This window comes from Petromyzon marinus (assembly GCF_048934315.1).
Source record: "Petromyzon marinus isolate PM22_M1 ecotype Great Lakes invasive population chromosome 70 unlocalized genomic scaffold, UKy_Petmar_22M1.pri1.0 chr70_unloc.3, whole genome shotgun sequence".
Taxonomy (NCBI): Eukaryota; Metazoa; Chordata; class Hyperoartia; order Petromyzontiformes; family Petromyzontidae; genus Petromyzon; species Petromyzon marinus.
Window position 1 is genome coordinate 267962 of NW_027422605.1, and position 12486 is coordinate 280447.

Here is a 12486-nt window from a genome sequence, read left to right on the forward strand (position 1 = left end):
CCACAACCATCACCACAATATCACCAACCACAACCGCCACCACCCATAGCCACAATATCACCAACCACAATATCACCAACCACAACCACCAGCACCACAATATCACCAACCACAACCACCACCAATACCATAGCCATAATATCACCAACCACAACCACCACGATTGCCACAATATCACCAACCACAACCACCACCATTGCCACAATATCACTAACCAAAACCACCACCATTGCCACAATATCACCAACCACAACCACCACCATTGCCACAATATCACCATCCTCAACAAACACAACCACAGCCAACACAATACCAACAAACCACAATCACCACATGCATCATGCATCAGACAAGCATCACACACATCCACCACACACCCCAGACACGCCCACCCACTCGTGTGTGTGCGTATCATTGTCTGTGTGCACATGTGTGTACGGGGAGCGGTTGTGTCACTGTTAGCGCGCTGGGCTATGAACCCGGTGACCCGAGTTCGATTCCGGCTAACGGCGAGCACCAGTGACGACTATCTCAACAGGTCCTGGGCCTCCAACGCCAAGTGACGATTATCTGAACCCGGTATTTTGACTTCCACTAGGTCAACACAGCCTCAAATAAGTACCTGGTCCAGTGTGTAAACATCACCACTGGGGAGACAAAGGCGGTCGGGTGTGGTGCTGGCCTACTTGCGAACAGCACTTGCCCCAACAGTCTGTTAAGGCTACACGGGGATCCTTGTCTGTGTGTGCGTGAGCACGTTGTGTACGTACGTGCGTGCATGTGCGTGTGCGTGTACATGCCAGTGTGTGCGTGTGTGCGTCCGCATACGTGCGTGTGTGTGCGTCCGCATACGTGTGTGTGTGTGCGTCCGCATGCATGCGTGTACACACGTGTGTGCGCGTGTGCGCGTGCGTGCCGTACCGGGCGGTAGGCTCAGGTAGAGACTGTTGCAGGTGAGCAGCTTCTTCATGAAGTGGAAGAACTCGGGGCTGTACTGCATGCGGTTGTGCAGGAACTGCACGTTCTGCTTGCGCACCGCTCGCTCGATCGCCGCCGGCATCGCCACCGCCTGCTGGTGCTGCTGCTGGCGCCACCCCACCGCCATGCCGGCCAGCAACCGTGCCAGCTCCGAGTCCCCGCTGCTGCCGGCGCTTCCGCCGCCGGCGCCGGCCCCCCCGTGCGTCACGTCGGCGCGCTCGTAGAAGAGGATGTAGGCGTTCCACCAGCGCTTCTGGCGCCGGAAGGACATGCGCTTCATCATGTGGTCGAACACCTCGCCCATGTACTCCCCGCCGAAGCACTGGTTCTTCATCTCCTCGTCGTCGTCCATCTTGCACTCCGTCACCTCGCCGTCGTCAAACTTGTACCAGCGGTTGGCGCCGCTCGGGGCCCCGCCGCCGCCGGCGCCGGCGCCGCCGCCGCCGTCGCGCTGCATGATGTACGAGTAGTAGTGCCCGCCGCTGGCCTGCCCGCTGTGCACCAGCACGCCCACCAGCCGGTAGCGGCTGCTGATGCCACCGTTGCCGGCGCCGCCCTGCTGCTGCTGCTGCTGCTGCTGGGAAGCGGAAACGGCGGGGGCGGGCGGTGCAGCGAGTTCCGAGGGCGGCGACGACGCCGGCGCGGCCGCGGCGGTGCCGGCCGCTGGCACCAGCGGGGGCGGGGTGGGGCTCTCGCGGTCGGGCTGGATCTCCTCGCCGTCGACGCGCGCCAGCCCCGCCACCGTGTAGGGCTCCATGTCGAAGTCCCGCGGGAACTCGAAGTAGTCGTTGAACTTGATGGCGCACTCTCGCTCCCAGTCGTAGTCAAAGCGCTTCAGCTGGATGGCCAGCACCGGCGGCAGCTTCTTGATGCACAGCCGCTTCACCGTGTCCACCTGGGGGAGGGGTCGGTGGGGGCGGCGGGAGAGAATCAGAATATTTATACCGGGAGGAGGAATTTGATGCGCTATAAAGCTCTTTTTCACACATGTCCAGTACAGGGGGTCACAGAATGTTACACCAACAAACAAGACGGCTAAAGCAGGGGGAGATGGGAGAGAAGCGATGGGAGACGTGGGGAGGATACGGGAAGAGAAGCAGGGGTGGGTGGGGGAGGCAGAGCAGGAGGACACGGGGACACGGCGAGACACAGGCACAGGGGGACACAACGTTGTCTTAGTCCGGTCAGAGGGTCCTTACGCAGGCCTTGAGGTGCAACTCAAAGAAAACAAAAATGCAGACACGCGACGAGGCAGAGTGTTTCCGTCCGTGCGCCTGTGTCCGTGCGTGTGAATGCGTGCGCGTGCATCCGTGTGTGTGTGTGAGGGAGTGTCTCCTACATGTGTGAAGCACCTGTCTGATCATCATTATTAGCAGTGAGCAACGGTTAGCCCATGCACGCATGCATGTGTATGTTATGTATGCCCGGCTACGTCTGCTGCCCGCATCTGCTTGCCAGTCTGCCCACCCGCCCGCCCGTCCGTGCCTTCTTGTTGCACTTCTCGCAGTGGTAGGCGTTGGCTCCCTCCAGCAGGTCCCCCTTGACGTACTGCTCCAGCGACTCCAGTAGGTGCTGGTGGTTCCTGATGTCGATGTTCAGCGTCGTGAAGGACTCCTCGCGCTGGTACCTGGGGCCACCGACACGACACGCACCGTTCGTCACACCGGGTACGAGGCCGCGAGAGTACAAGGAGGTTCGAAGGCGCGAGGAGGCCGTGCTTAATACTGCAGGGCGGTGAAGGAGCACGCGCCCGTCCAACTGCCGACGAAGCAGCCGAAGCCACGACTTATCGCCAGCATCATCACCACCAGAAACCACTATCATCACCACCGCCACTATGGTGGCAACATCAAAGCCGCTTGTGCCAGGCTAGGTGCGCCACCATCGCCAGCAGGCAGCGGAGGGAGAGCCGATTGGGAAGGTGGGTGGCGGTGGTGGTGGGGAGGTGGGTGAGGTGGGTGGGAAGGGGGGTGTAGCAGTGGGGAGGAGACTGGAGCAGTGGGAAGGGGGGTGTAGCAGTGGGGAGCAGAGTGGAGCAGAGTGGAGCAGCGGGGAGGAAAGTGGAGCAGAGTGGAGCAGAGTGGAGCAGAGTGGAGCAGTGGGGAGCAGAGTGGAGCAGAGTGGAGCAGAGTGGAGCAGTGGGGAGCAGTGGGGAGCAGTGGGGAGTAGAGTGGAGCAGAGAGGAGCAGTGGGGAGCAGTGGGGAGCAGTGGGGAGCAGAGTGGAGCAGAGTGGAGTAGAGTGGAGCAGAGAGGAGCAGTGGGGAGCAGTGGGGAGCAGTGGGGAGCAGAGTGGAGCAGAGTGGAGCAGTGGGGAGTAGAGTGGAGCAGTGGAGAGCAGAGTGGAGCAGAGTGGAGCAGTGGGGAGCAGAGTGGAGCAGAGTGGAGCAGTGAGGGAGTAGAGTGGAGCAGAGTGGAGCAGTGGGGAGCAGTGGGGAGCAGTGTGGAGCAGCGGGGAGGAAAGTGGAGCAGAGTGGAGCAGTGCGGGGGAGTGGTGACGGTGGAGGGGGGGGGGGATTGGCACAGGCGTTGGGGCTTACCGGTGTGGGCATCCCTTGCAGATCTTCTGGTCTGCGAAGGAGCCGCCCAGCACCTTGCTGAGCAGCGGGGGGTGCCCCAGGGCCTTGAGCGCCTCGTCCAGGCTGTCCACCAGCGAGTTGAAGAACTCCAGGGCGTCGTGCTGCTCACGCAGGTTCACCGGCTCTCCCCACAGCCTGGCGGGGTGCGGGGAGAGGGATTGAATGAATGGATGTTTGTTCAACTTCTTAATATCGGAAGGAAGAGACCCATAGAGATCAACAGAGATCCAGAGACTCGTAAAGAACCATAGAGACCCACAGAATCCAACACAGCTCCAGAGAGACCCACTCATGTTATGTACATAGCCAACCGTGTTTATAGGAGGTACGGGGAAAGGACAACGAGAAGATGAGTGTATGAGTGTGTGGATGAATGTGTGTATGGGTGGGTGAGTGTGTGTAGATGAGCGGGTGGGCGAGTGTGTGAGCAGGTGGGTGAGCGTGTGAGTATGAGCGGGTGGGTGAGCGTGTGAGCGGGTGGGTGAGTGTGTGGGTGAGCGTGTGAGCGGGTGGGTGAGCGGGTGGGCGAGCGTGTGAGCGGGTGGGTGAGCGTGTGAGCGGGTGGGCGAGCGTGTGAGCGGGTGGGTGAGCGTGTCGGTGAGTGTGAGCGGGTGGGCGAGCGTGTGAGCGGATGGGTGAGCGTGTGAGCGGGTGGGTGAGCGTGTGAGCGGGTGGGTGAGCGTGTGAGCGGGTGGGTGAGCGTGTGAGCGGGTGGGTGAGCGTGTGAGCGGGTGGGTGAGCGTGTGAGCGGGTGGGTGAGCGTGTGAGCGGGTGGGTGAGCGTGTGAGCGGGTGGGTGAGCAGTGTGAGCGGGTGGGTGAGCGTGTGAGCGGGTGGGTGAGCGTGTGAGCGGGTGGGTGAGCGTGTGAGCGGGTGGGTGAGCGTGTGAGCGGGTGGGTGAGCAGTGTGAGCGGGTGGGTGAGCGTGTGAGCGGGTGGGTGAGCGTGTGAGCGGGTGGGTGAGCGTGTGAGCGGGTGGGTGAGCGTGTGAGCGGGTGGGTGAGCAGTGTGAGCGGGTGGGTGAGCGTGTGAGCGGGTGGGTGAGCGTGTGAGCGGGTGGGTGAGCAGTGTGAGCGGGTGGGTGAGCGTGTGAGCGGGTGGGTGAGTAGTGTGAGTGGGTGGGTGAGCGTGTGAGCGAGTGGATTAGCGAGTGCGCGTACGGACGGCCGGACGAGCGAGCGAGCGAGCCTCACCGGAACTGCCTCCAGAACCCGCGGGGGACGTAGTACTGCAGCTTGGAGGCGGCCAGGTGCCCGAAGATCACCTGGAGCTGGCGCAGCACCCCCATGTTGTACTCCTTACGCTCGCCGGTGCGGGCCCCGGACGGGGGGCGCTCCTCACCCCCCACACCGCCCCCCCCTCCGCCACCGCCCCCACCGCCGCCGCCTCCACCGCCGCCGCCGCCGCCGGAGCCCCCCGCAAACGGCGTCTCTTCGCGAGCGTCCACGTTACTCTGGGAGGGTGGGGGGGGGCACGGGGTGGCCACGGGATGGATCAGAATCGGCATTTATACTGCAGGAGGAATACGATGAGCAGTAGGAGCACGGGATAAGAATCAGTCGGGGCGCCACGGTGGCGAGGAGATGTTAACTCCCTCGACCACGTCAACTACCTCGACCACGTCAACTACATTTCAATTTAAAGCTTTCGTGACTGCAAGGATTCATCTTCTTTGGTTCTTTCGGTAAAGTCACGTAGAATGAGAATAAAATAATGAAATAACACAATAAAATTCTCACGACGTTTCGGCCACAACACAAGCGGCCTTCATCAATTTATTATTTTATTCTCATTCTACGTGACTTTACCGAAAGAACCAAAGAACACGTTAACTACCTCGACCACGTCAACTACCTCGACCACGTCAACTACCGCGTCCACGTCAACTACCGCGTCCACGTCAACTACCGCGACCACATCAACTACCGCGACCACGTCAACTACCTCGACCACGTCAAGTACCTCGACCACGTCAACTACCGCGACCACGTCGAGTACCGCGACCACGTCAAGTACCTCGACCACGTCAACTACCTCGACCACGTCAACTACCTCGACCACGTCGAGTACCGCGACCACGTCGAGTACCGCGACCACGTCGAGTACCGCGACCACGTCGAGTACCGCGACCACGTCAACTACCGCGACCACGTCAACTACCGCGACCACGTCAACTACCGCGACCACGTCAACTACCGCGACCACGTCAACTACCGCGACCACGTCAACTACCTCGACCACGTCAACTACCTCGACCACGTCAAGTACCGCGACCACGTCAACTACCTCGACCACGTCAACTACCGCGACCACGTCAACTACCGCGACCACGTCAACTACCTCGACCACGTCAAGTACCTCGACCACGTCAACCACCACGACCACGTCAACTACCGCGACCACGTCAACTACCGCGACCACGTCGACTACCGCGACCACGTCAACTACCGCGACCACGTCAACTACCGCGACCACGTTGAGTACCTCGACCACGTCAACTACCGCGACCACGTCAACTACCGCGACCACGTCAACTACCGCGACCACGTCAACTACCGCGACCACGTTGAGTACCTCGACCACGTCAACTACCGCGACCACGTCAACTACCTCGACCACGTCAACTACCTCGACCACGTCAACTACCTCGACCACGTCAACTACCTCGACCACGTCAACTACCGCGACCACGTCAAGTACCGCGACCACGTCAAGTACCTCGACCACGTCAACTACCTCGACCACGTCAACTACCGCGACCACGTCAAGTACCTCGACCACGTCAACTACCGCGACCACGTCAACTACCTCGTTAATAAAATTCAAGCCGAACCGCTTTGCGTGTTCTGAGATTTGACGGTAAACGGGACGACCACACCCGCCACACCCTGCCACGTGGCCAACGTGGGGTGCCGCGGTGGCGAGGAGATTTGAGCTACCTAGCCGGGGATGCAGAAGGTTGCAGGTTTGATCCCAGACCCTGACAATGCCTGCTTCTGCTGCTGTATATTTGGAGCTTGCGTCTCTCTCTCTCTCTCTCCCCCCGTGGTGGTCGTGTGGATTTTTTTCTCCAGGGTCCTCCGATTTTTCCCTCCACATTGAGAATGAACGTGACGCATTTAGAATATTTGGCTGCTGCTGTACATTTCCACAAGGTGATGATGACAAGCCACTTCGTGTGGATTAGCCAGGTCGCTTCTGAAAAAGAGCACATAGGCCTTACACCTGGAAAAATGTAAATGGTTTAAGTGTTCAAGTTTATATTCTTGGTTCTTTCGGTAAAGTCACGTAGAAGGGAAACAATAAAAAAAAAAATATGCTGTGGTTTTCACACCTGATGATGATTGCTTGTGTTGCAGTCGAAACGTCGTGAGAATTTTATTGTTTTATATTTTTATTATTGTATTGTTTCCCTTCTTCGTGACTTTACTGAAAGAACCAAGAATATGAATCCCTGCAGTCACGAAAGCTTTTAATCAAAATTGTTAAAGTTTAGTTTATAGTTGTAAGTCTTCTCCCCATGCCCCATTTGGTAGACGCAAGGACAAGGTAGCACAGAGAAGATGACAACCTGATGATGCAGGCAGTGGATGAGAAGGAAACTGGCACCACTATTTGGATACCTGTGCAGGAGGATGAACAATGACGGGAAAAATTAAAGTGTGTTGTTGTTCGAGAAAAATGGAAGGAAGCGGAAAGAGAGGAAAAGCTAACAACGACGGAAGAGGGGTCGTGTGTCTGCGTGTTGGGGTCGTGTGTCTGTGTGTTGGGGTCGGGTGTGTACGAGTTGGGGTCGTGTGTGTACGAGTTGGGGTCGTGTGTGTGTGTGTTGGGATCGCACGTGTGTAGGGGTCGTGTGTGCGCGTGTTGGGGTCGTGTGTGTACGAGTTGGGGTCGTGTGTGTGTGTGTTGGGATCGCGCGCGTGTTGGGGTCGTATGTGTGTGTGTTGGGGTCGTATGTGTGTGTGTTGGGGTCGTGTGCGCGAGTGTTTGGGTCGTATGTTTGTGTGTTGGGGTCGCACGTGTGTTGGGGTCGTGTGTGCGTGTTGGGGTCGTGTGTGTGTGTTGGGGTCGCACGTGTGTTGGGGTCGTGTGTGCGCATGTTGGGGTCGTGTGTGTTGGGGTCGTGTGTATGTGTTGGGGTCGTGTGTGTGTGTTGGGGTCGTGTGTGCGCGTGTTGGGGTCATGTGTGTGCGTGTTGGGGTCGTGTGTGTGTGTTGGGGTCGTGTGTTTGCGTGTTGGGGTCATGTGTGTGTGTGTTGGGGTCATGTGTGTGTGTGTTGGGGTCGTGTGTGTGTGTGTTGTGGTCGTGTGTGCGCGTGTTGGGGTCATGTGTGTGTGTGTGTGTATATTAGGGGCACGTCTGCGAGTATTCGGCCGGCACGCGCCCACCTCCGCGTCAGCGCGCTCGTCCCCCGACAGCTCCTCGTCGTTGTCGCTGGCGGCGTTGCCGGCTGTGCCGGTGCCGGCCGAGGCCCCAGCGGTGCTGACGGCCAGCAGTCCGAGGCGCACAGCGGGGATCATGTAGAGCTGCTGGATCACGGAGTTCATGTAGCAGGTGGCGCCGGCGTTCTTAAGCCCCACGAAGCCCTTGGGGGGACGCGGCCCCACGGGGGGGAGGTACTCCCACTCCGTCAGGGGCTCCGTGCCTGCCGGGGGGGTTGGGAGGGTACAAGGAGGTGAGGCGCAGGTTGGCGGCGCAGCTCACCGAGAGGGTGGTGAGCGTGGTGGTGGTGAGCGTGGTGGTGGTGGTGAGAGTGGTGGTGGTGAGCGTGGTGGTGGTGAGCGTGGTGAGTGAGCGTGTCGGGAGTGAACGTGGTGGTGAGCGTGGTGGTGGTGAGAGTGGTGGTGGTGAGCGTGGTGGTGGTGAGCGTGTCGGGAGTGAACGTGGTGGTGAGAGTGGTGGTGGTCAGCGTGTCGGGAGTGAACGTGGTGCTGAGCGTGGTGGTGGTGAGCGTGTCGGGAGTGAACGTGGTGGTGAGCGTGGTGGTGGTGAGCGTGGTGGTGGTGAGCGTGGTGGTGGTGGTGAGCGTGGTGGTGGTGGTGAGCGTGGTGGTGGTGGTGAGCGTGGTGGTGGTAAGAGTGGTGGTGGTGAGAGTGGTGGTGAGTGAGTGAGCGACCGCTCACCGGTGTAGTACATCTCGGTGAGCGTGTCGGGAGTGAACGTGGTGGTGAGCGTGGTGGTGGTGAGAGTGGTGGTGGTGAGCGTGGTGAGTGAGCGTGTCGGGAGTGAACGTGGTGGTGGTGAGCGTGGTGGTGGCGAGCGTGGTGGTGAGTGAGCGACCGCTCACCGGTGTAGTACATCTCGGTGAGCGTGTCGGCGGTTAGACGCAGGTTGGCGGCACAGCCGACCGACAGGGCTGCCAGCAGGTCAAAGGCTGCGGTGAGCGACGAGGCCGAGCCGCACACCGGGATGGCCTGGGCCGCAGGGAGCTCGCCGCTCCGCTGGTGGTGCAGGAAGACTCGCGACGCCGGCAGGATAAAGTCGTCCATCAGCTCCTGCCGCATGCACAAAGGCAAAGTTCCCCCGTGTAGCCTTTAACAGATTCGTGCATACCGTGCGGTGTGTACGGTGCGTAAAGCGCGGTGCGTGCCGTGCGCGTGGGTCAGCGTGTGCCGTGGGGTGTGCGCCGTGCGTGCCGTGCTGCGTGTACGGTGCGGCGCGGCCCCCCCTCACCTTGATGAGGTTGGCTCCCCCCTTTTCAGAGCCGATGTGGAACTTCTTGTCGGGCGTCTGGAACGCGAGCAACTCACGCGACACGCCCAGGTGGCCTTCCAGCAGCTGCTCCTCCACGCCCGTCTCACCCGTCAGCTTCACCTGGTCCTGCACCATCAACATCATCACCGCCATCACCATCATCACCGCCATCACCATCACCACCACCAATGCCACCGTCGCTATCACCACCATCACGTACCCGGATGCGCTTGAGCCACTCGATCTCATTGTTGAGCTGCACCTCTGCGTTCTGCACGGCGATGCTGCTGATCGACGCGTAGTTGAGCAGCCGGCACAGCAGCGTGAAGTAGTCGCCGCATTGACGCGCGCACTCACGCACCGTCGTCTAATGCACACACAGACACACACAGCATTAAAAAAAGACACACAGACACACACACCCGCATTAATACACACAGACACGAACACACACACGGCAATAACACAGGGAGCAGCGTGAAGTAGTTGCCGCACTGTGTGCGTGTGTGTGTACCCGCGTGTGTGTGTACCCGCGTGTGTGTGTGTACCCGCGTGTGTGTGTGTGTGTACCCGCGTGTGTGTGTGTGTGTACCCGCGTGTGTGTGTGTGTACCCGCGTGTGTGTGTGTACCCACGTATGTACCTGTGAGTGTGTGTGCGCGCTCACCCCCAGCACTGTGAAGAGCAGAGTGATGAAGAAGATGATCGGCCGGTTTCCCATGCAGCACTTGGTCGCCATCAGGAAGAACTGCTCCTGAGCAGTCTGCCTGATCGGCCTGACAAAGACAAAGGTCCCCCGTGTAGCCTTCACACAACTACCGGGGCAAGTGCTGGCTATTAACGAGTAGCAGCAGTGCCTATGAAGGCCACACACAGAGATGGGCACAGAGACAAAGGTCCCCCGTGTAGCCTTAACAGACTGTTGGGGTAAGTGCGGCACTGTGCACGCCCGGCCGCCATTGTCTCTCCGTCGGTACTGTCTTTCCTACACACCGTGCCAGGTACACCGTTGAGGCCCAAAGTCGACCGAGGGAAGGCCCACGACCAGGTTCAGATATTCCCCACTGTTTTGGTTGTGAGCGGGTATCGAACTCGGGTGGCTGGGTTCGCAGCGCAGTGTGCTAACCACTGTGCCACCGCTCCGCAAAGACAAAGATCCCCCATAAGCCTCAATACACTGTAGGAGCAAGTTCGATGAACGAGCACCTATGAAGGCCGGCTCGGCACACGAAGGGGTGGGTGGCCAGCACCACGCCCGTGCCGCCTTGGTATCCCGAGCGGCGGTATTTACACGCTGCACCACGTACTCATTAGAAGGCTGTCGACTTCGGGAAGGACTAGGACCGGTTCAAATCTTTGCCGCTGTTATTGGTCGAGAGCGGGAACCGAACTCAGATTGCCGGGTTCGCAGTGGTTAGAGTGCCAACTATTGTGCCACCACTCCCCATACACACGCACACACACAGGTCTCACTCTGAATCAGCCGAGCGGCATTATCTTTTCAGCAGCCGTGTAACGTTGGTGCGTGGAAGCTTCTTGGTCTGTCGCTCCACATGAAGCTTCGAGTCTTCTCGGGCAAAGTCATTCCCTCCCTATTTCTATTCTTGCGAAATGTGGAGCCTTGTATCAGAGGAACATCTGCGCAGGTTTGAAGAATTGAGGCTGGCATGACGACGATCGATTCTGGGTTTAACCAGGCTGCTTTGCAGTGCGAGGAGCTCAGATCCTGTGAGCTCCTCGCACTGTAATGCTGCTGGACAGTCGCCCTCCAGCAACGGAGGGCAGAGGAGCGACGCTCACAACAACAGAGCGCCGGGTAGCTAAAACGCAGTGAGCTGGCGCAGTAGGGGGCACAGGTGGTGCATCTCCCGGTCATCTCAGTCATCCAACCCATGGCATCTGCTGGGCCTGTCCCGTGACCTCCTGCCAGCAGCAGCAGCGACAAAACCTCCAACACTTGACCCGATGGTCTCGAGGTGCACCTAGCCTGGCACGAGCGGTACCATCCGCCACCCCCCACGGTTACCGGCTCTGGCAGTGCAGCAGCAGGTCGATGATGAAGGTCTGCCAGGCGCGCTCTTTGCTGAGGACGTCCGAGCCGGAGGGCACGAGCGCCAGGCAGAGCGTGATCACCTCCAGTGCCTCGCGGCACACCTGCTCATCCTCCGCGTCCGGCTCCTTGCCAGCGTTGTTCTGTTGGGTAGCGGGGCGAGTCACGGGGCGAGCCACGGGGCGAGTCACGGGGCGAGTCACGGGGAGAGTCACGGGGCGAGTCACGGGGCGAGTCACGGGGCGAGTCACGGGGCGAGTCACGGGGCGAGTCACGGGGAGAGTCACGGGGCGAGTCACGGGGCGAGTCACGGGGCGAGTCACGGGGCGAGTCACGGGGCGAGTCACGGGGCGAGTCACGGGGCGAGTCACGGGCGAGTCACGGGGCGAGTCACGGGGCGGGTCACGGGGCGAGTCACGGGGCCAGTCACGGGGCGAGTCACGGGGCGAGTCACGGGGCGAGTCACGGGGCGAGCCACGGGGCGAGTCACGCGGTGCGAGCCACGGGGCGAGCCACGGGGCGAGTCACGGGGCCAGTCACGGGGCGAGTCACGGGGCGAGTCACGGGGCGAGTCACGGGGAGAGTCACGCGGTGCGAGCCACGGGGCGAGTCACGGGGCGAGTCACGGGGCGAGTCACGGGGCGAGTCACGGGGCGAGTCACGGGGCGAGTCACGGGGCGAGTCACGGGGAGAGTCACGGGGCGAGTCACGGGGAGAGTCACGGGGAGAGTCACGCGGTGCGAGCCACGGGGCGAGCCACGGGGCGAGTCACGGGGCGAGTCACGGGGCGAGTCACGGGGCGAGTCACGGGGCGAGTCACGGGGCGAGTCACGAGGCGAGTCACGGGGAGAGTCACGGGGCGAGTCACGGGGCGAGTCACGGGGAGAGTCACGGGGCGAGTCACGGGGCGAGTCACGGGGCGAGTCACGGGGCGAGTCACGGGGAGAGTCACGCGGTGCGAGCCACGGGGCGAGTCACGGGGCGAGTCACGGGGCGAGTCACGGGGCGAGTCACGGGGCGAGTCACGGGCGAGTCACGGGGCGAGTCACGGGGCGAGTCACGGGGCGAGTCACGGGGCGAGTCACGAGGCGAGTCACGGGGAGAGTCACGGGGCGAGTCACGGGGCGAGTCACGGGGCGAGTCACGAGGCGAGTCACGGGGAGAGTCACGCGGTGCGAGCCACGGG

The 12486-nt window shown here is 60.9% G+C and overlaps 1 protein-coding gene across 7 annotated transcripts in view; it reads right to left on the minus strand.

The window, feature by feature from the left end:
• Positions 1 to 12486, minus strand: part of USP9X (ubiquitin specific peptidase 9 X-linked) — a 60602-nt gene that overhangs the window by 14302 nt on the left and 33814 nt on the right. For all 7 annotated transcript variants that reach the window (XM_076058350.1, XM_076058351.1, XM_076058353.1 and 4 more), the window contains 10 exons: positions 11277 to 11443; positions 9918 to 10026; positions 9472 to 9618; positions 9231 to 9377; positions 8845 to 9052; positions 7946 to 8202; positions 4747 to 5006; positions 3517 to 3690; positions 2464 to 2605; positions 922 to 1873 (listed from right to left, as the gene is read on the minus strand). In XM_076058350.1, coding sequence (XP_075914465.1) covers positions 922 to 1873; positions 2464 to 2605; positions 3517 to 3690; positions 4747 to 5006; positions 7946 to 8202; positions 8845 to 9052; positions 9231 to 9377; positions 9472 to 9618; positions 9918 to 10026; positions 11277 to 11443 — 2563 coding nt within the window. The remainder of the gene's footprint in view (positions 1 to 921; positions 1874 to 2463; positions 2606 to 3516; positions 3691 to 4746; positions 5007 to 7945; positions 8203 to 8844; positions 9053 to 9230; positions 9378 to 9471; positions 9619 to 9917; positions 10027 to 11276; positions 11444 to 12486) is intronic.